The sequence below is a fragment of the Bos indicus genome, chromosome 5 (genome assembly GCF_029378745.1).
Source record: "Bos indicus isolate NIAB-ARS_2022 breed Sahiwal x Tharparkar chromosome 5, NIAB-ARS_B.indTharparkar_mat_pri_1.0, whole genome shotgun sequence".
In the NCBI taxonomy this organism is placed as follows: domain Eukaryota; kingdom Metazoa; phylum Chordata; class Mammalia; order Artiodactyla; family Bovidae; genus Bos; species Bos indicus.
Window position 1 is genome coordinate 22844088 of NC_091764.1, and position 23036 is coordinate 22867123.

The 23036-nt window shown below is 41.5% G+C and overlaps 1 protein-coding gene across 5 annotated transcripts in view; it reads right to left on the bottom strand.

Moving 5' to 3' along the window:
- The window catches only part of EEA1 (early endosome antigen 1), a 206501-nt gene that overhangs the window by 111159 nt on the left and 72306 nt on the right, over positions 1-23036 (bottom strand). For 2 of the 5 annotated variants that reach the window (XM_070788561.1, XM_070788559.1), the window contains exon 1: positions 17547-17825. The exons of 2 other annotated variants lie outside the window; for them this stretch is intronic. In XM_070788561.1, coding sequence (XP_070644662.1) covers positions 17547-17570 — 24 coding nt within the window. In that variant the 5' untranslated portion in view covers positions 17571-17825. Of the gene's footprint in view, positions 1-17546; positions 17827-23036 lie in introns of those variants that run through there. One more of the 5 variants, XM_070788560.1, reaches the window with a different exon arrangement.

A 23036-nucleotide genomic window follows, 5' to 3' on the forward strand; every position in this document is an offset into this window, starting at 1 on the left:
GGCCCCAAGTAATAGTTGGAGGAGGCTGTGACACTCAGAGGAGCTTGGACAACCATTTGTAAGTTAAAAGCCTTCATGCGACAAGAAACAAATCCAATTACACAATTACAGATGCAGGGAGCAAACAGCAAAAACAGAACAATCAGAATTATTGTAATTAAGATAGTTTTCCACCATGGGGAACTAGTTAACATCTCCCAAAGTGAGGCAACTGAGGCTTCAGGAGTATCCATAGCCTCAATCATCTTGTTCATGTGATTAGTAAAATGAGTAACGTTAGTGCTCATATCAGGTATATATGTACAGCGTTGGGTATGAATAATGGCACAAGTTCCTCCTTGTGCAGCCATCAGAATATCCAAAGCCAATCTGTTTTGTAAGACCACCTTTCTAATTTGTGCTTGTTTAGCATTAAGAGCTGAAACAGCTTTTTGAGAATCTTGAAATGCCTGAGTAAAATTAATCAAAGCATCCACTCGTAGCATAACTCATAACATCCACTCAGCATAACTCCTCTCTGGAGTTCCCAGAGAGGGAACAAACACTGCAGCCAAATTATCATACCAGTGAAATACAGACCTTGCCCACTGAGTTTTAAGGTGTGGTAAATTAGCAGGCTTTTTTGGAAGCTCTGAAAATATGAAGCCTCGAGTTAAAGATGTGCACCTGCAGCGGCTCCACCAGGCTGCACACGCTGGGCGTCAAGGCTCAACACAGCCCCCTATTTGTCTCTCGGGGCTCCTGGGGTGCCGGGACCACAGTGCTGCCTCCACCCCAGTCACAGCCCACACTGCCACTGCCATCCTACCACCCATCGCGCACCACTTTTCATTTTTTAAGTCTAAAACATACCTGAGAGAACTAGGAAAGAGAAATAATAAAATTTCCTAAAGAACCTGTTGGCCATCTCAAAAATTCCAGAATGTGTTGAAGAACTACTATGTAAAATTCCAGAATCTAATAAAAATTCTAATCTACTGGCTATGAATTCTTGTTATAAAAGATACGCAGAATGTCAGTTTCAAAGAAGTAGAACACAAAATCCATAAAATTAAAATCCATCCTGAATAGTATCATCTCTTATAATGCAAAAATCCCTGAGAAAGACTATCCAAATAGCAGACGACTTGTAATTCAGGTTCCCAAGGAAACAGTCTGAGATGGAAATCTGCAAGCAGGTTTACTGGAACGAGCTCTCAGGAACCCTTGTGCGGATACAGAGGCAGCACGACTGGCCCAAGGGAGAAGCTGAACAGCACTGCTGTGCACAGTGCTGAAGCAGTCTCAGTAACGCCACTAGGAGCCCTAAGCTGGAATGGCCCTTCGTATTAGTCTCTAACAAAGACAAGAGGATGATTCTGTGCATCCCTACATCAACCAGGGATGAAATGTAGGCTGCTTCCAGGAAGGGGACAGAAACTTGGATGAGGAAGCCATGATTCCAAGCAATGAAAAGAATGTGCCTCTATCCTGAAGGGGGATCTATGTCCCACACCAAAGTGTCCACTGCAATAAATGTACCTTACTTGTATCTGAGATACATATAAAGGGCTCGGAGAAGGCAATGGCACCCCACTCCAGTACTCTTGCCTGGAAAATCCCATGGACTGAGGAGTCTGGTAGGCTGCAGTCCATGGGGTCACTAAGAGTCGGACACGACTAGGCGACTTGACTTTCACTTTTCACTTGCATGCATTGGAGAAGGAAATGGCAACCCACTCCAGTGTTCTTGCCTGGAGAATCCCAGGGACGGGGGAGCCTGGTAGGCTACGGTCTATGGGGTCACACAGAGGCAGACACGACTGAAGTGACTTAGCATAGTATAAAGGGCTACACACTGGGGAAAGATGGTGGGGGGGAGCTCAGTAGAAAGAAAACACCCTATATCTGGCCGCTGTGGACACTGGAGGCAAGAACACACAGAAGCAGGGCCAGATTAGTCTGAGCTGTCCCCAGAAGAGGTCTAGAGCCCCGCCCTGCCCTAGTATTGGAGGGCCTGCTAGCTAGGTGGAGAGAGGCACGCTGTGGTTCACGGGGCGGGGACGACACTGACAGCTGAGACCTGAAAAAACATTTACTATTATTCTTATATTTTAATTTATTCTGTAGCTCGTTCTGGATTTTTTCCCTCTCTGTTGCTCTGGTTGTTTTTATTATTATCTCTAGACATTTGAGAACCTTATTCTTAATCAGTTTTATTTCCTTTACATACTTCTATGCTGGCTTTCTGTGGTTCTGTGGGGTTTTTCATTTTTTTTCTTTTTTGTTGTTCTTTAACTATATAAACCTTTTTTTATAGACTTCTATTTAACTTTTTGCTTTCTATTTTTTTTCTTTTTTTCACTATGTTTGTTAGTTTGTTTTCTTTGCTTTATTCCATAGTTAGCACTCTGTTTTGGTCTTGTCTTCAGTTTTGTGTTTTAGTTGGTTTTGTTTTTAATTGGTCGATATTTTTGGTTTCATTTGCTCACCAGGTCACTCTTACCTTTTGTCTTCTTTGGATTGTTTTGGTTTTGTTGGTGTGTATGTATGTCTGTGTGTATGTCTGTCTGTCTGTGTTGGGGGCAGGTATGTTCCTTTGGTTTTGTTTCTATTTGTCTGATTTTGCATTTACCATTTGTCTGGGGTACATTTTTTATTTCCTGGTTTTTTGTTTCTTTTTTGTTTAATTCCTATTATTGCCATTCCAGGAAGAATGAAGAGGCTGTCACAAAGAGTTGGACACAACTCAGCAATAACAAATTGTCATAACAACCTGTGGGATCTTGGTTTCATGGCCAGAGATCAAGCCTTTGCCTCTGGGGTTAAATTTAAAACCAAAAATTTAAGACATAAATCTAAGACTAGAAACTATAAAACTCTCAGAGGAAAATACAGGCAGAATACTCTGTCATAATTCACAGCAAGATCTTCTATGACCCGCCTCCTACAGTAATGGAAATAAAAACAAAAATAAACAAATGGGACCTAATTAAACCTTAAAAGCTTTTGTATAGCAAAGGAAACCATAAACAAGATGAAAAGACAACCCTCAGAATGGGAGAAAATAGTTGTAAATGAAGCAACTGACAAAGGATTAATCTCCAAAATATACAAGCAATTCATGCCACTCAATATCAGAAAAACAAACAACCCAATCAAAAAATGGGCAGAAGATCTAAATAAACATTTCGCCAAAGATAAAGACATACAGCTCATAAACATCGCTTATTAAAAGAGAAATGCAAATCAAAACTACCACGAGGTATCACCTCACACCAGTCAGAACGGCCAGCATCAAAAAATCTACAAACAATAAACATTGGAGAGGGTATGCAGAAAAGGGAACCCTCTTGCCCAGTTGGTGGGAATGTAAATTGATACAGCCACTATGGAGAAAACCACTATGGAGAAAATGGAGATTTCTTAAACTAGCAGTAAAACTACCATATGACTCAGCAATCTCACCCCTGGGCATATGCCCTGAGAAAGCCACAATTCTAAAAGACACATGTACCCCAGTGTTCACTGCAACACTATTTACCATAGCCAGAACACGAAAGCAACCTAGGTGTCCATCAACATGACTGGATAAAGAAGTTATGGTACATATATACAATGGAATTACTCAGCCATAAAAAGAAACACATCTGAGTCAGTTCTAGTAAGGTGGATGAAACTAGAGCCTGTTATACAGAGTGAAGTAAGTCAGAAAGAGAAAAACAAATACTGTATATTAACACACATATATGGAATCTAGAAAAATGGTCCTGATGAAACCCATCTGCAGGGCAGCAATAGAGACACAGATGTAGAGAACTGACTTGTAGACACAGCATGGGAAGGACAGGGTGCAACAAACTGAGAGAGCAGCACTGACACATATACATTACCCTATGTAAAACAGAGAGCCAGTGGGCATTCGCTATATGGTGCAAGCTCAACCTGGTGCTCTGTGACCATCTAGAGGGTGGGAAGAGGTGGGAGGAAGGTTCAAGAGGGAGGGGACATATGTGTACCTATGGCTGATTCATGTAGATGTATAGCAGAAACCAACACAACATTGTAAAGCAATTATCCTCCAATTAAAAATAAATATTTTTTAATTACAAATGTAATAATGCACAGAGAGGGGATTTCACTTCAAAACGCTGTAAAACAGTCCACTATGCTGCAAGCCTAGACGTCTTTTCAATTTTCCTTTTCTGAACTTCTCAGATTTCCATGATGGACATGATTTATATTTGTAACCAGAAAATATGTTCTTTTATTATTTCTAAATATTTTTAAACTAAATCATTGCTTTAAATATTTACAAGTTGAAAACAGATATAATAAGATTATACCAGAAAAATTAATGCCTTACAGAACAAAATAAACATATATTTCCTTACCAGAAATCTAACTAAATATGATTTACCTCTTAATCAACCCCCACAACAGTGCATTTTGGCATGGCACTAGACAAAGAAATTCTTAAAACAATATCCAAATATTACTCAGCTAATAAAGTCCAAATAAAGGATCACTGAGACTCTAGAAAAATTTTTACATTAGCATACATATGTAAAACTTAACCACAGTCTAATATTAAAAATTAAAATAAGAAGGAAAATGTGCTTTTAAATCCCATCTACTGGTATGAGCCATGCAATACTTAAACAGACGTCTATGCAACTAGGTTATTCATGTTATTGTATTAAATATATCAGTCATAGTGCATGCAATGGCCAGGATCTATCCTAATGTAAAATACCCTATCCTCAATACCACAGCTCATATTGAGAACACAGTCCAAGACAATCAGGTTATATGACCCCATATCTATTGCCAAGTGACCAAATGTGATCACCTGGACCCAACAGCAGCCATCCACAAGCTAGGTAGCAACCAATAAAAATGGCTCAGTGGCAAAGCAAACAAACAAACCCCACTGTGAAGAATGAACCACTGCTGAATTTCAAGCATAGGCCTTTAAATTGCAGACCATGAAGAAAAATGACTAGTCACACAAACTGGCACTAAACAGATACATAATGCAGCCATGAGGTAAATAAGAGTATAATCCAGCCAAAATACCATTGCTTCTTGAGAGTGCAGAAGCTCTTAAAGAAAAAATTAGAGAGTTAAGAAAATTAGCTAGCACCAAATGAACCTAACCAGAACTATAATCACTGTTTCCAAGCCAGAGTAAAGCTTATATCTAGAATGATCTGTAAAAGATGTGTTTCATGGTATCACAATTCCTAGAAGGAAGAATCTTAAGAATCAAATGACCTCACTCCACTCCCAACCTCAGTTGACTAAACCAGCAGTGAACATCTGACCCAGAGGAAGCAACTCTATTACTGGCCAACCAGAGACTTTTACACATTATCCAATAAGAAAAGATAAGGAGGACATTTTAGATTCTTCTCTTGGGGTATGGAAGTTGAGACACCTGGCCAGTTGGCTATGCAAAGGTAAGGTGAAAAGCAAGTAGAATCATGTGGCCAGATGCTCACTTGAGCATACTAAGCAAGTAACAGCAAGGAAGATGGACACAGGATGCAGAGACCGAACGCCACTGGTCCATGACATTGTGTGAGATAAAAGAGAGGCCTCTCCTCCTGACACCATTCTACGTTCCACTGTCTACAGACCCAACTGTACAGCAATTCTTGTTCTTAGATCACTTTGAAAACTTACAATAAATCATTTTCAACTTAGACTGATTTGAGGAAGTTTATAATCCTTGAAAATAAAAGGCACTTATTAGAATATTGTCCAAGTATGATAGGTTACATTCATGCATTTAAAATTTAATTAACTACTGTTTCCTCTCCTCCATATATCATGGAAAAGTAAGTCTGTGCTCCTGTTTCTGTGCCCTTGCTTCCCATCCAATCATTTCTCCCTATGACCCTCCTGAAACCGAACTAGGTATGACCTAACTATTCAGGTTCAGCCTGGCTCCAGAGTTCTTTACCATTCCATCAGTGGACACTACTCAATCCTTATCTGACTTCATGTCTCTTCAATGTGCACACATACCTAATACTTGCCTCGACTTGTCTCCTGAGTGCTGGGCCTAGTAAATATCTATTGGGATGTCCAAACCTCTAGTTCACACTCATCTTCTCCCCAAAGCTGTTCTTCCTCCTCCTCTATTCTTCATCTTAGTCCATTCCACCCAGACTACTCACAAGTCGATAAGTCCTATTAATTCTCCTAACATTCCTGAAAATCTATCCTTTCTCTATTCCCAAAGCCATCGTCTGATTCAAGCTTTTGACAACCTCTGGGAGGTAGAAATTCTGATTCAATGGAGGAACATGGCTATCTTTTTTTCTTTTTTTAAAAAATGATTCCAAATGATTCCAATGTGCAACAATTTTAGGAACTAAAAAGTTACTACCTTTTAGCCAGCCTCTCCCTTAATGGCGACATCCTCTCTACACAGCTACCAAGTCAACATACATCATTAAAAATACTGGGTTGGCCAAAAGGTTTGTTCAGGTTTCAACATAGGATGCTACAGGAAAAAACCAAACAATGTTTGGTTCAACTCAATACATCGAGTATCAAATATTAACAGAGGTTTTCAGTTCAGTTCAGTCGCTCAGTCGTGTCTGACTCTTTGCAACCCCATGGACTGCAGCACGCCAGGTTTCCCTGTCCATCACCAACTTCTGGAGCTTGCTCAAACTCATGTCCATCAAGTCAATGATGTCATCCAACCACCTCATCCTCTAGCATCCCCTTCTCCTTCTGCCTTCAATCTTTCCCAGCATCAGAGTCTTACACACTAAGAAAAAACAACAACAACAACAAAATCCCACTAAGGGAACTCAGTCTACCAGTGAAGTCCAGTACCACAAAAACAATGTAGTAAGTTTTGCAGATATCTATATACTAAGAGTTTTAGTATTCTAAGCTACTATAGGGGTTGTTGGTTGGCTTACTTGCTAAATCACGTTCAACTCTTTTTGACCCCATAGACTGTAGCCCGCCAGGCTCCTCTGTTCATGGGATTTCCCAGGCAAGAATACTGGAGTGGGTTGCCATTTCCTTGTCCAGGGGATCTTCCCAATCCAGGGATAGAATCCATGTCTCCTGCTTGGCAAGTAGATTCTTCACCACTGAGCCATCTGGGAAGCCCAAACCACTATATATTATATTAAATGTTTACTGAATGCTGGTTCTGTGGTGAGTGCTTCATGAACATTATTTCATTTAATCCTTCTACAATACTGTAAAGTACATATTTGGCTCAATTCACAGATAAAGCAGTGGGTACCAGAGAGTTTGAAATCTTGGTCTAATTTCAAAAACCCATTCTCTTAATCAGTATGGAGTGCTCTGGGAGAAGAAATAAAAAGCAAGCAACTTTTTTTCTTAGGTGATACTAACTCTAAATACCACCTAAACTGAGCAATGTGGACAAGCACTGGTAGGACAACCGGAGAAGAGCAAAGCACTTATATAGAGATGTGAAGGGATGGGAGAAGAGCGAAAGTTGTGGGAAACCCACTAAACAGATGCCGAGGTCAATGAATATACAGAGAGGTAGATGGAGATGAGTGTGAAACGGAATCTTTGTTCCCCAAGGAACCAGAGCAATATGGGCCTTGCATGCCAACATAGAGAATCTAGACATCTCCTATGGGCACTGAGGAGTCACTAACAAATTTTAGAAGACTGATTGACCTTATTTACTTTCTACGAAGACTACCTGGAAAAATATTTTTGAAGAGTCTTATTACAAATTTGATTAAGAACTTTCTGTGGCTCTATATTGTCTATTGTATAATATCCAAAATCTTCTCCTGTCTTATTTCTTATAACTATCTCCACTGACATGTAGAAATATTTACAATTTCCCTAAGATGTCCTAGGCTGCTTCAGGTTTTTGCATCTGCATGGTTCCCAAAAATGCCATCTGTCCCTCGTTCATCCTTGCCTGAGGCACTCAGGCTTCTGCAAGGCCTTCAACATTTCCATTCCTTATCTCCCTCCCTCCCGCTTCAGTTCACTGCAGTTCACTCAGGTGATGTCATCTGCACATCTGAGGTTCTTGATATTTCTCCCAGCAATCTTGATTCCAGCTTGTGCTTTCTCCAGCCCAGCGTTTTTCATGATGTACTTGGCATATAAATTAAATAAGCAGGGTGACAATATACAGCCTTGACGCACTCCTTTACCAATTTGAACCAGCTGTTGTTCCATGTCCAGTTCTAACTGTTGCTTCCTGACCTGCATTCAGATTTCTTAAGATGCAGGTCAGGTGGTCTGGTATTTCCATCTCTTTCAGAATTTTCCAGTTTGTTGTGATCCACACAGTCAAAGGCTTTGGCATAGTCAATAAAGCAGAAGTAGATATTTTTCTGGAACTCTTGCTTTTTTGATGATCCGACAGACGTTGGCAATTTGATCTCTGGTTCCTCTGTCTTTTCTAAATCCAGCTTGAACATCTGGAAGTTCACGATTCATGTACTGTTGAAGCCTCACTTGGAGAATTTTGAGCATTACTTTGCTAGCATGTGAGATGAGTGCAATTGTGAGGTAGTTTGAGCATTCTTTGGCATTGCCTTTCTTTGGGATTGGAATGAAAACGGACCTTTTCCTGTCCTGTGGCCATTGCTCAGTTTTCCACATTTCCTGGCATAGTGAATGCAGCACTTTCACAGCATCATCTTTCAGGATTTGAAATAGCTCAATTGGAATTCCATCACCTCCACTAGCTTTGTTCATAGTGATGATTCCTAAAGCCCACTTGACTTCCCATTCCAGGATATCTGGCTTTAGGTGAGTGATCACACCATCGTGGTTGTCTGGGTCATGAAGATCTTTTCTGTATAGTTTTTCTGTGTATTCTTGCCCTCCCCCTCACACCATAGAATTACTTTTTCTTTTGTGATCACATTCTTCCTCTGGGTATCTACTGACACATCACGTTGCTTTGTAATTATTTAAATTTAAGTATCTGTCTCACTCCATTAAAACTCTTGCAGAGTTTTACTATTAAAACTCTGCATCCCAAGCCCAGCCAGTTATCAGTACAGATGTTCAACACTGTGACAAATGACTACACACACCAAGTATAAAAAATAAATAAATAACAAGGGAGTGATAAGAAAAGCATTCCTTGAATAAATCTGGAGTACGTAATAATAAAAAAACATTAACAGTAGCTAACATTTCTAGAGAACTTACTCTGAGCCAGATACTGTAGTAACAGTGTCACATGTATTAATTCACTTAATCCTCACAGCTGTATCAGAAGGGTACTATTATCATGACCATTTTAATGAAACACAGAGAACTCAAGAAACTTGCCCAAAGCTACCCAGCTAGTAAATGGGGTGCAGATGCCTCTCCAGGCAGTTTGGCTTCAGAGTTCAGGTTCTTGACCAACTATACTATCTCTTCAGCTCCAGCATAGACCACCCATGTAAGAAAACAGTTCTAGCCCTGGTTCTTTCATATCTTCATTTCTTTTTTATTCTTAACACACTAAAAATAAATCTACACAGTGAGAAAAAATTCTACTTCTCAAAATTTGCTTCAGTAAATGAGTAATAATTTCATCAAACTTACATGTGTAACTAGTCTGGGAGGACTTCCGGAACATCTTAGTTAGATCAGAGCCCTCCTGCTGTTTGCTTCTGGGGCTCTCTGTGCTTTTCCTTCCGATCACTCACCCAAGGAACATAAGTGACTGTTTGAACAGTTCCACAGTTCGCCCCTGGTTACTCAGCTCCACAGGGGCTCACGTCTATTTTCCTCCTAAGTGCATCCACATCACACAGTAGACACAAAGATGTATGAGAAGGAGATATGTTCAGGTCTTTGCTATTCATCTCTTTCTTCTGCTCCCACGGCCATCATCATAAGGCAAATCGTAATTGCTTTGATTTTAAAATCCATCTCCTCTGATCTCTGCCTGTACTCTCCTACAGTCCTATAATATGCATCACATGCAACACTGACAAATTAATTTCTTCTTAAAACATTCTTTTAGATGCTCACTCAGCAAACATTACCTCCTACTATGTGCCTGAAGGGAATCGAAATATGTAACCCTAAAATATGTCACTTTGGCATATTGATTATTTTTAATTAAAAGCGCTTAAACAGCAGGTCCAAGAACAACACTCTGACCCTCCTTTTGAGTAAAAATTACTAGGCAGTCAGTGTACAACTCTGAGACCTCGGTCTTGTTTTCAGTAAGCAACCCGCTCCATTGTCCTGAACTCCTGGAATGTGTCTTTAGTCTGATAAATTATCAGCACTCAGATCCAGGGAAGGGCAGTAATTAAATTCTGTTCCATATGCTAAACACCTACTGATCACCCAGTGATCATCACCTTATTGCCAAATTCAGACTTAAATTGAAGAAAAGTAGGGAAAACCACTATTCAGGTATGACCTAAATCAAATTGCTTACGATTATACAGTGGAAGTGAGAAATAGATTTAAGCGATTAGATCTGACAGAGTGCCTGATGAACTATGGATGGAGGTTCATAACACTTTAAAAGAGACAGAGATCAAGACCATCCCCAAGAAAAAGAAATGAAAAAAAGCAAAATGCCTGTCTGAGGAGGCCTTACAAATAGCTGTGAAAAGAGAAAAGCAAAGGAGAAAAGGAAAGAAATACCCATTTGAATGCAGAGTTCCAAAGAATAGCAAGGAGAGATAAGAAAGCCTTCCTCAGTGATCAGTGCAAAGAAATAGAGGAAAACAATAGAATGGGAAAGACTAGAGATCTCTTCAAGAAAATTAGAGATACCAAGGGAACATTTCATACAAAGATGGGCTCGATAAAGGAAAGAAATGGTATGGACCTAACAGAAGCAGAAGATATTAAGAAGAGGTGGCAAGAATAATACACAAAAGAACTATACAAAAAAGATCTTCATAACCCAGACAACCACGATAGTGTGATCACTCACCTAGAGCCAGACATCCTGGAATGTGAAGTTAAGTGGGCTTTAGGAATCATCACTACGAACAAAGCTAGTGGAGGTGATGGAATTCCAGTTGAGCTATTTCAAATTCTAAAAGATGATGCTGTGAAAGTGCTGCACTCGATATGCCAGCAAATTTGGAAAACTCAGCAGTGGCCACAGGACTGGAAAAGGTCCGTTTTCATTCCAATCCCAAAGAAAGGCAATGCCAAAGAATGCTCAAACTACCTCACAATTGCACTCATCTCACATGCTAGCAAAGTAATGCTCAATATTCTCCAAGCAAGGCTTCAACAGTATGTGAACCGTGAACTTTCAGATATTCAAGCTGGATTTAGAAAAGGCAGAAGAACCAGAGATCAAATTGCCAACATCTGTCGGATCATCGAAAAAGCAAGAGTTCCAGAAAAACATCTACTTCTGCTTTATTGACTATGCCAAAGCCTTTGACTGTGTGGATCACAACAAACTGGAAAATTCTGAAAGAGATGGGAATACCAGACCACCTGATCTGCCTCTTGAGAAATCTGAATGCAGGTCAGGAAGCAACAGTTAGAACTAGACATGGAAAAACAGACTGGTTCTAAATTGGTAAAGGAGTACATCAAGGCTGTATATTGTCACCCTGCTTATTTAATTTATATGCCGAGTACATCATGAGAAATGCTGGGCTGGAGGAAGCACAAGCTGGAATCAAGATTGCTGGGAGAAATATCAAGAACCTCAGATATGCAAAAAGTGAAGAAGAACTAAAGAACCACTTGATGAAAATGAAAGAGGAGAGTGAAAAAGTTGACTTAAAACTCAACATTCAGAAAACGAAGACTGTGGCATCTGGTCCCATCACTTCATGGCAAATAGATGGGGAAACAGTGTCAGACTTTATTTTTTGGGGCTCCAAAATCACTGCAGATGGTGACTGCAGCCATGAAATTAAAAGACTCTTGCTGCTTGGAAGAAAAGTTATGACCAACCTACACAGCGTATTAAAAAGCAGAGACATAACTTTGCTGACAAAGGTCCATCTAGTCAAAGCTATGTTTTTTCCAGTAGTTACATATGGATGTGAGAGTTGGACTATAAAGAAAGCTGAGCGCCGAAGAATTGATGCTTTTGAACTGTGGTATTGGAGAAGATCTCCTTGGACTTCAAGGAGATCCAACCAGTCCATCCTAAAGCAAATCAGTCCTGAATATTCACTGGAAGGAGTGATGCTGAAGCTGAAGCTCCAATACTTTGGCCACCTGATGCTTACTCACAATGGCAACACAACATAAGGTACACTATAGCGAGGGTGAGGGGCGGGGGGGAGAAGCAAGAGGCGATCTGTATTCTTCATAAATGTCATAAATTACGAAGAAATGCTCTGGTAATGTTTCAGATTAACAGAAGCTAACAACTACATATAATATCTAAACCTAACCGTGACCTCCCTGGTGGTACAGTGGATAGGAATCCGACTGCCAATGCAGGGAACAAGGGTTCAATCTCTAGTCCAAGAAGACACCACGTGTTTTGTTTCACAACTACTCAGCCCACTGGCCTGGGGCCCATGGTCTGCAACCAGAGAAGCCACCCCGCCCACAACTAGAGAAAGCCCTTGTACAGCAAAAAAGACCTTGGGCTATCAAAAATAAACAAATTATTTTTAAAAAAAGAAATAAATAAACCTAACTGGACCCTAAACTAGTAAAGGGAAAATACTACAAAGGACATTATCAGGTCAATTGAAAAAAAATGGAACTATGAATAGTAAATAGAATCAATGTAAATTTATGAAGTTGGCAACTATACTGTAGTTATGTAAAAGAACATCCCTGTTCTTCATTGAAGCTTTCAGAGGTGAAAAGCCATAACTGGTCCTCAAGTGATTCAAGAAAAAAAAAAAAAAAATTACACATATACACAGAGAGAAGCATGTAAGTAATAAAGCAAACAGGATAAAATGTGAACAATAAGTAAATCTAGATAAAGAGTATACAGCTGTTTCTTGTATTATTTTATTCTTTTAACTTTCTGTAAGCTTGAAATTAGTTCCAAATAAAAGTTTAAAAGTATCTATGTATTGCACTGTCCAATACAGTAGCCACCAACTATATAAGGCTGCTGAACATTTAAAATATGGCCTGTCCAAAGTTAGATGTGCTGTTAGTGCAAAATACAAATCAGATTTCAAAAACTTAGTATAAAAAAAATCTCATCAGTAATTTTCATGTTGACTATATGTTGAAATATTTTAGATATATTGAGTCATTATATTGACTATATATTGTGGCAGAATAAATCTATTTTAAAAATTAATTTCACGTCTTCACTTTTTTTAAAAATGTCTCCTTGACAGTGATTATCTTTATTCATTTACTTGGCTGCGTTGAGTCTTAGTGGTGGCTCTCTGGCTCAGCAGTTGTAGCACACAGGCTTAGTTACTACTCGGCATGTGGGATCTTAGTTCCCCGACCAGGGTTCAAACCTACATACCCTGCACTGCAAGGCGGATTCTTAACCACTGGATCACCAGGGAAGTCCCTCTTCACTTATTTTAAATGTGGCTACTAGAAGCTTTAAATCACATATGTGATTCGTATTTGCATTGGACAGGGCTGAGCTAGATGGTCAAGAATCTCCACGATGAGGTGTCACACAATTTTAAGTTTCTCTCTCAATTTCTTTCTGCTGTAAGCAGACCTCTATCTCTTGGTTTTAAGCTACTTAAGGGTAAGAATCAGTTTTATTCACGGCTGTACCTCCAGTATCGAGCACATATCCAGTGTTATTTAATATTAAACACTTGTTTATTGAAAGGCAATATGCAAAAAATGGAGGGATAGCAGGAAGAATGAAATCATTCTTGTCTCTGAGTCTGTTTATACTGTAAACTCCTTCCTAGAATGAAAGTAACTCTCTTCCTCTGCTAAGCATCTTCTTCAAAACCCCATCCCTCCAAGGAGACTCTCCACTCACACAGGTTCATTCTGATCAGTTCTCCTCTGTACTACTACAGCCTTCATTTTCTGTATAATTCATTTAGGCACTTAATCATATAAATTCCCTGAGAGAGAATTTAGATCTCATATTTTTCCCATATTTTCCACAATGACTGGCACAGTGCTAACCATATCAGTTGAGGAGCAGAGAAAAGGGGCAGGGGGATGGATTGAGAAAATTTGGCTTTAGTCTCAGTTCTGACACCTACTGTGTTGCTTTAGATAAAACACTTTATCTCTCCCTTTCTACTCTCACTTTTAAAATCAGAGAGACCCATTAACCATAAAAAAAGACTTCTGTTTCCACAATTCTAGAATTAAATTCATTTTTTCTTTAGCAGTATTACCAATAAAAGCAAATCTAATACACTTAAAGATCTCAGTTAAATCAAAGTAAAATCCCTAAGAATGAAATGGCAACAAAGCTTATAAACTGCCTTAAGTACTAAATGCTGGTGTCTTTCCAGCCATGAAGCTCTTTAAATCCACATTTCTCCTCAAAGCCTGTTAAGCAAAACAATCAATACAAACATATTAGAGCTACCTCAATTTTTTTTTTTCCAGACTTTTACAAGCCTCAAAGAAACACTTTTTAGTAGCTAATGGAAGAAAGAAAAAACAGAAACTAAATTTTCTATAAAGTACCCTGGTACCTTATTGGTGATGTTCAAAGATTCTGAGTTACAATTGACTATAAGCACACTGTTTCTTTTTTCAAAAATGCTATTTAAAGTACACTATTCAGAGGAAAATTACAAGAGTTAAAATGAAAAGGTCATGTAAAAAACAGAATGTTAAAAAAGTATGCAATTTAATTTCAAAGCATGAACACCATTTCAAACAAATCTCTAACTAAGTCACCTTCAGTCAGTTCAGTTGCTCAGACGTGTCCAGCTCTTTTCGGCCCCATGGACTGCAGCAGGCCAGGCCTCCCTGTCCATCACTAACTCCAGAACTTACTCAAACTCATGTCCATTGAGTCAGTGATGCCATCCAACCATCCCATCCTCTGTCGTCCCCTTCTCCTCCGAGTCACCTTAGTTTTAATCTTGTATCTCATGACCTCTTCTGAGAAATAAGATTATCAAGATGGGAGAAAATAAAATGGTTGCCATGGTACATAAAGATTCAAGTTATACTTGTCAGTAAATACCACCTGTGGAGTTTAAACTAGTAATACAAATTACAAGGTTTCTTTAAGGATTTATCCAAATGCTCCTAAATGCTGAGCATTAACACTGACCCATCTATAAGATTAGAGCCGAATTCCACCCAGGGGACTCTAGCCACCTCTGTAGCCTCACCTCCTATCAATCCCTGCACATCATTTGCCTACCTAAACTTAATTGTTCACACTCCCCTTAATATTACATGCCCATTTTATGACTTCTGGTCTAGGCAGCCACAGTTCCCTCAGCCCAACCAGCCTTCCCCTCTTTTGAGCTGCAAATATTCCCTCCTCCCAGAAGCTCTTCCAGATTGCCCCAATACCCTCCCAGGAAGTGGCCTGCGGGCACTATTCATTCTTCCATTACAAAGCACTTCCATTACTTTTAAATGGCCATTCCCTCAACCAGCTGTGAATTCTAAAAGGAGGGCCCATATCTTACTTAACTGGTTCCTAGGCCCCGAGCAGATACTTTGCATTTACTGCCACTCAAGAACACTGAAGGGAAAAAAAAGTAGTAAGCTGTGAGATACAATTCAAACTTTTCTATAAAGGAATATATAAATTTAAGACAGCGATTTTCAGCCAGGGCAATTTTGCCCCCAGGTGACATTTGGTAAAGTCTTCAGATATTTCCGGTTGTCACAAAAGTGGGTAGGGGATTGCGGGGGGAGGGGGGGAGTGCTATGGCATCTAGAAGGTAGAAGCCAGGGATGCTGCTAAACATCCTGCAATGCAAACTACAGCCACTACAACAAAGAATTATCCGCTCACAAATGTCAATAATGCCATGTTGCCAAGTGACTTACAACATCTCAGCAATAACCAGAATAAATTCCCACCTTGTAGTTTCACCTAAAACTTCTGGAGCCATTGATGTGTATGCACCAACACTCAAAATGCCCTTTATACAACTGTAACGCTTAAGAACACTAAACCAAGAGTACCTGAAAGCTGCTGTACCTCTGAAAACTAGAAGCTATTCTTAAGTCAGTAAACACTTTGTTTCACTTATAAACTTCAAAGCAAACCAGAGGCAAGCTAATGATCATCTTCAGCTGTGGGACTACGTTACAAAAAAATCTGAGGCATGAGGAAATGAGTTCCTCCAAGTGTGAAAAAAGAAAACTCTAATCAGTGCGAGTAAACCATGCACAGATGCCTTTAAGGTTGAACTGATGGCCAGAGTAAAGCGTATGCCCTTGCTACTGACAAAAACAGCACTTATCAAGATTTCAAAAACTGACAAAACATTGCAGAAAATCATCAAATGCCAATACAAGGTGGCAGATACAGAAATTAACTCTTTCTCCCCCTTATACATGACCAAGTTTCATGTGACTTGAACGTTTCACAAAGCTCTGCAGGCGCAAGGACACTCCCTTTCTCTACAGGGGATGACTCAACTCGCTTCAGCACCTTCCTGGACTGCATACTACAAGTTCAATAAACTCCTTTTGTGCTTGGAACTAGTTATCCTACTCCCTCAAAAACCGGCTAATGGGTTCGGCACCAAATTTTCAACCACTTCTCTTTTTGTTGCACTCCCATTAGGCTCAAAAAGAGTTTTAAAAAAGCTAACCAGACAAAAACTTGAGTTAACAGTAACTCTTACAGAAAACATTTTAATTCTTATTCTAGGAACTGATTCCTAAACAAAACACCTCCAGCTTTCCAATACTTAATCTTTATATCTTAAGGTTTTTCCAGATCTGAAATGGACATAGCACTGGCAGAAAGTAAAGGAGCATTCCGTTAAGTAAAGCTTACAACTGATTTATTCTTGGATAACTCCAAAAAGGTACTAGGCTGGCAGAGGAAAACGCATTTTTAATTGGAGGAGAAAAAAAGTTGCCAACTCTGAGTAATATCTTCCTTCGCAGCTGACTTTGCCAGTTAGGTGTCGGTACCGCCACTGGGCCGATGCTAGGCCAGGCTTCACCACATAACCCTGCGGGGTCGCCCAGCTGAGGTAATGAAGCCGCGTGTGGCAGGTGCGCCTCGTGGGAAGTTGGGGGGCACGCCAGGCGGGGCGCTGTGGGAAGAGGCGAGCCCGCCTGCCCCGGGCTCCCAGCGCGCGTTCTCCGGCCTGGCGCGCGGATGGCGGGCCGGACCCGCAGGCACTAACTCTCCATTTTCACAGCCACTCCAGGTTCTGGAAGGAGCGTGTGGGCACCACACCCTCCCGCGCGCACTGACAGCCCGCGCGAGAGCCGGGCCGGGGCCTGGGCATGCGGAGCCGCGGGGGACCAGACGCCCGGCCCCGGCCTGCTGCCCAGCCGCCGCCCCGCCCGCCCGCCCTCCCTGCCCCTGCGGCCCGCCCCCGGAGCAGACGACCGAGGCCTAATCGCCGCCCGGGCTGCGGGGCCTAAAGAAGGAAGGAGCCCGCGCTGAGGAGGGGGCAGCTTCCGCGTCCCCGGCTCTCCCCTCACGTGCTCCTGGAAAGACGGTTTCTCTCTCTTACCCTCTGTAGAATCCTCCTTAACATGGTTTAAACACCACCGGCGCCGCCGCGGTGACTCTCCGAACCTTCCGCGGGGGCCTCTCACTACTCGGGGGTGCGCGGGCTGTAGGGACTGAGCCGGGAGAGGACTGGGAGGAGGACGGGGCGAGGCGGTGGCGGCGGCCGCTCGGGCGGCCCGGACTTCCCCGCAAGCTGCGAGAGGGAGCGCGCCCGAGAGAGCGACGAGGTAGCCAGGGAGCGCCGCCCGCCTGCCAGGTCTTCCCCCGTAACTGACAGCGGGGCGGACCCACCCTCCACCGCACCGCCCTCTCGGCCTGTCCATCCACGGGAGGCGGGGCTAGAAGGGGCCTGGCCCGCAGCTGCGACCAATCGAAAGCGGCGGCGGCGTGGGTGGTTGCGTGACGGACAGGCGGCAGGACGTGGGCGCCGCCGCCGCTCCTTCCGGCTGGTTGGGGGACGCCACGGCCGCCGAGCGCATGCCCGCGCTCCGTCGGAGGACGCTCCCGCGCTCAGACCGCGTACCCGCTAAGGGAACCGGTGGGGGTCCGTGACCTCGACACCAAGAGGGATCTCGGGGCAGGTACCTAGACTGCACCTCAGACTACTCTGTAAAATTTGTCAGTGTGACCCTGGCCTTGACCGTACCTGAACGGGACCGTCATTTCTGCTGGAAGCGCTTAGTCCCTGGGTGGAAGCAAAGGAGAGAATCATAGACACGATTAACCGGTCTGATAGGCTTCTCTCCCCTGGTCCAATCCCTGGCTCCTTTCCCTTCTCCCTTCCTGCTCCTAATGTCAACCGAAGAGAAAGTAAAGAACCAGAAGAAACAATAGGAAGAAACTGGAATTTGAATTAGCAAGAGAAGTTTGGGGTTGTCTGTTTTGGACTATAACAACAATATTTAATGGGGTGATGTCGTTAACATGTTGCACTATCTAAAGCCCATGCTTGGTCCATTCTCCTAAGAAATTTTAAATCCTCTTCTGATAACAGATGTATATGAAGTGAATCGACCTTAATGCGTCTGTTTCATAGATTAAGAAAAAATAATGAGGTCACGGATAAACAGTTTGCCAAAACAAGGACGTGGACTTGGAAGTGGTCCTGGAACTGACTTCCAGCCACGACATCATTATTTACACTCAAAAATCACAGCTGCGAAATCCTACCATTCTGGCAGTATTCACAAGCTAAGAGGTTCGACTTTATGGTGGGGGTGGGGGTGGGAACTTTAATAGTGTTTAAATAAGGAAAGTAAAAGAAAGGGAAAGTGTAGTCGCTCAGTCCTGTCAGACTCTTTGCGACCCCACGGACTGTAGCCCTCCAGGCTCCTCTGTCCATGGGATTTCCTAGGCAAGAATACTGGAGTGGGTTGCCATTCCCTCCTCCAGAGAATCTTCCTGACCCAGGGATTGAGCCCAGGTCTCCGGCATTCCAGGCAGATTCTTTACCATCTGAGGCACCAGGGAAGCCCTTAAATAGGGAAGGGGAGAAGAATGCAATTAACTTGCTGGAGGTGCTGATCTGAAGTCTACCAAGCAATGAATGGAGTGCTTATTAGAAATACAGGTCTTTTGAAAAAAACGCAGCAAATATTATTTTCCAATTAATTAAGGTTAAAAATGTTTTGTAAAAATGTAAATAAAGCATTATATAATGTAATATGTTGTTTCTATCCAAACATGTCTGTTTTTTAATGTGTGTGTGTCTATAGTGCCTACAACTGATATATTACTCATCACTATCGATGACAGTGCACTTAAATACTTCCAGGCAAACAGAGCAAAGCAATGGTACTTTATTGTCAGACAATATGGGAATATTTTCACTAACATAAAAGTGATAAAACTGTGATATAATAAGTATATATTTGGTCCCTGCCCCTGAGTAATATGTTGAGTGATAGGGTAATAAGAGCATCTTTTGTTGTAATGTTTGATTTTTGACCCTGGTTCCAGACACCAGAGCTTCTAAGACCCTTGGAATCCCAGAGTCTTCAGTGTCTTTTTGCATGCTAGTAAATGGTTGGGTGTCCCTAGATAGCTATAGGATGGGCGCTGAGCTACAGAAAAACCAAATCATGATTATAAGGTTGGAATTTTCGAGCCCACATTCCCCCTCCACCTTCTGGAGGAAGAGGAACTGGAAGACAATCACCATTGGCCAATTAAATAATCAATTATACCTATATAATGAAACCTCCATAAAAACCCTCAATAATGAGGTTTGGAGAACTTCAGATTGATGAGCATCAAGGTGCTGGAGGATTACCTGTCTGGAGGGTATGGGGAACCTGCCCTATACCTCTCTTCCATATGGCTGTTATGGAGTGGTAACCTTTGTAATAAACCAATAAGAGTAAATAAAGTATTTCTGTGAGTTCTGTTAGCAATTATATGTGTTTAGTTGTTTCAGTCCTATGGACTGTAGCCCACCAGGCTCCTTGGTCTGTGAGATTTCCCAGGCAAGAATACTGGAGTGCGTTGCCATGCCCTCCTCCAGAGGATCTTCCCACCCCAGGGATCAAACGCACATCTCTTATATCTCCTGCATTGGCAGGGGAGTTTTTTACCAATAGCAACACCTGGGAAGTCCTGTTAGGGATTATAGCAAATTGTATAAGCTGGAGAGAGTGTTGTGAGAACCCCCAATTTATAACCAGTTGGCCCAAAGTACAAGTAACAACCTCGGACTTCCAAGTGGTATCTGAAGTAAGGAGCATTTTTGGTGGGACTGAGCCTTTAGCCTATGGGGTCTGTGCTAACTCTGGGTTGTTAGTACCAAAACTGAATTAAATTGTAGGATACCTGGGTGGTGCCTGGAGAATTGGAGAATTGCTTGGTATGGAAAAAAGCACACATTTGACATCACAAGTGTTGTAAGCAAAGAAAGGAAACAGCTTTTTACATTTAAAGTGACATATTTTGTTTTTTCAAAAATTAGTTTAAAGCTGCTTATTGATGTCACATGCTAAGGCCTTCTCCACTGAAATTCTCCAGTGGAATCTTTTGACTAATATAATAGATTCTCATCTACTGCTTAGCAAGATGGGTTATTAAAAAAATCTGTATTCTTCCCTGCAGCTTATGATAACTCCATCACTGGAATAATATGCTAGAGAACTTAATTACTCCAAAGGAAAATAAGCAGTGGGTGAAACTTCATCATGTAAGAATATCCTTCATATAATCTAGCAGCTTCCCACACAAAACAGTCCAATTTAACATAGCAAGCAAATAGCAAGTGCATGCATGCTCAGTCATGTCCGACTCTTTGCTTCCCAATGGACTGCAGCCCACCAGGCTCCTCTATCCATGAGATTTTCCAGGCAAGAATACTGGAGTTGGGTTGCCATTTCCTTCTCCAGGGCATCTTCCCAACCCAGGGATCAAACCCGGAACTCAGGCATCTTCCACATTGGCAGGCGGATTCTTTACCATTAGCGCCAGCTGGGAAACCCTCTGGCTGCTAATTTCTATCCATTTAACTCTTTTACATCCATATCTCACAAGTTCTTTGACTCCATCAAGACCTCCAGTTCATTGGCCCTTCTTACTTTCTATGAGCCATTTCCCTTCTTCTTGTTGTTCAATCAATCAGTTATGTCCGACTGTTTGTGACCCCATGGACTGTAGCATGGCAGGCTTCTCTGTTCTTCACTGTCTCACAAAATTTGCCATTTCCCTAGCATCCTTATTTCTATCAAAACCCCACCTAAAACCTATGATCCAACTTTATAGCACCCCCACCCTTTGCAAATATGCTTAATTTCAGCTCTCTCTTGCTCCATTGTTTTCATCTAGCAGAACCCAAACATGACTACCCAACTACTCCATGCTGTACAGGAGCAACTGAATATCACTAGAGGTACAAATATATAGCGGGGGCTATTGGACTCATTTTACATTAAAAGTCACAGAGCTCAAATAGGCACTCAACATTGCCCAGCAGACTCCTGTTATGCTTTCCTCCTGTCTTTTTTCTCTGGATGCCCCATGGTGACTTTCATACCTATAGTTCCTTCAGTCTATTCATTTTCTTCTTAACCCACCCCAATCAAGCTGCCTTCTCATCTACTCTGATGAGACTGTTCATATTAAGATCACTAACAACATACATGTTGCCTAATCCAGTGACAAATTTATTTTTTTTCTTTTACTTTATTTGACTCTTATTCACACTGAGAACACTAGATGGTTCTCTCCTTGTTTTATTCTTGACTTCCTTGATAGTTTACTTTCTGGTTTTTCTTCTCAATGACCATTCCTCCAAATACTTGTTTGAAGACTTCTCGATTGCATATCTTACAGTGCCTCCTTAATGTTCTACGACCCCTCCTTCCATCTATCCCACATAGCCTAGAAGTGATCTCAACTAGTCTCCTGACTTTAAATTTCATCCATTTGCCCGAGTCTACATCTCCAGTGCTGAATCTCCCCAGGTTTCGGACTTGGATAAAAAACCAGCTACTTCCGTTTTTCTGCTTGGGTGTCTAACCAGCATCTCAAACTTAACATGGCCCACCAAAAACTGTTTCATTTTTATCTTCAAAAGTGCTCCTTCACCAGTTTTCCTTTCTCATTATGTCCTACCCCCCAACTACTCAGTTGGAGCCAACCAGAAATCTTGGCATTATCTTCTTTTTGTCTATTTCATCACTTCTCCTCTCTACATCCAGTCCAGCAGGTCTACCTCCAAAACATTCACCAGACCTGCCACTTCTTTCCATGGTCACCTCAGTCCACAGCACCTTCATCTCCTGTCCAAACTACTGGAAGAGTTTCCTGGTTGATCTTCCTGCTTTTCCTTTGGCTTCCCTATAAACTGTTCACTATACAGCAGCTAGAAACAACTTTTTAAAAACACAAATTAAGTAGCATCACTGTCCTCCTTGATTGTAGCTTCCCATCACACTCACAATAAAGTCCAAATACTTTATCCTGGCTCACACAACCTGTTGATCTGGTCCCTCCTGCTTCTCCACCTTCTACTTACAACACTTAGCTTACTTTGCTTTAGCCTCCTTGAACTGTTTTTTCCTCAGTTGCAAAAAACTTATTCCTGCCTTTGATCAAACAGTTCCTATTTAGGAAATGCTTTGTGATTAATTTCTAGGCATTCATATTGTATTTTAAAAGTCACCTCCTCAGAGAGATCTCCAAGGATCACCTCATCTAAAGTATTAACGGGGTCTCCAATCTATCAGATTACCCATTCTAAATCTCTGCATAGCAGAGAAAATGGAATACAAGAATCTTGTCTCTTGTTCCCTGCTGTATCCCCAATAATTAAAACAGTGCTCAATCCATGATTAGCAATAAATAAATATTTCTTGATGAATGAGGAAAGGAAGATTTAAATGTTTTTACCCCCGCTAAAATTCATGCCTAACAGAAACAGATGAGGTTGAAGAGGTGGCAAAAATACACAGAAGAACTATATAAAAAAGGTCTTAATGACCCTGATAACCATGATGGTGTGGTCACTCAC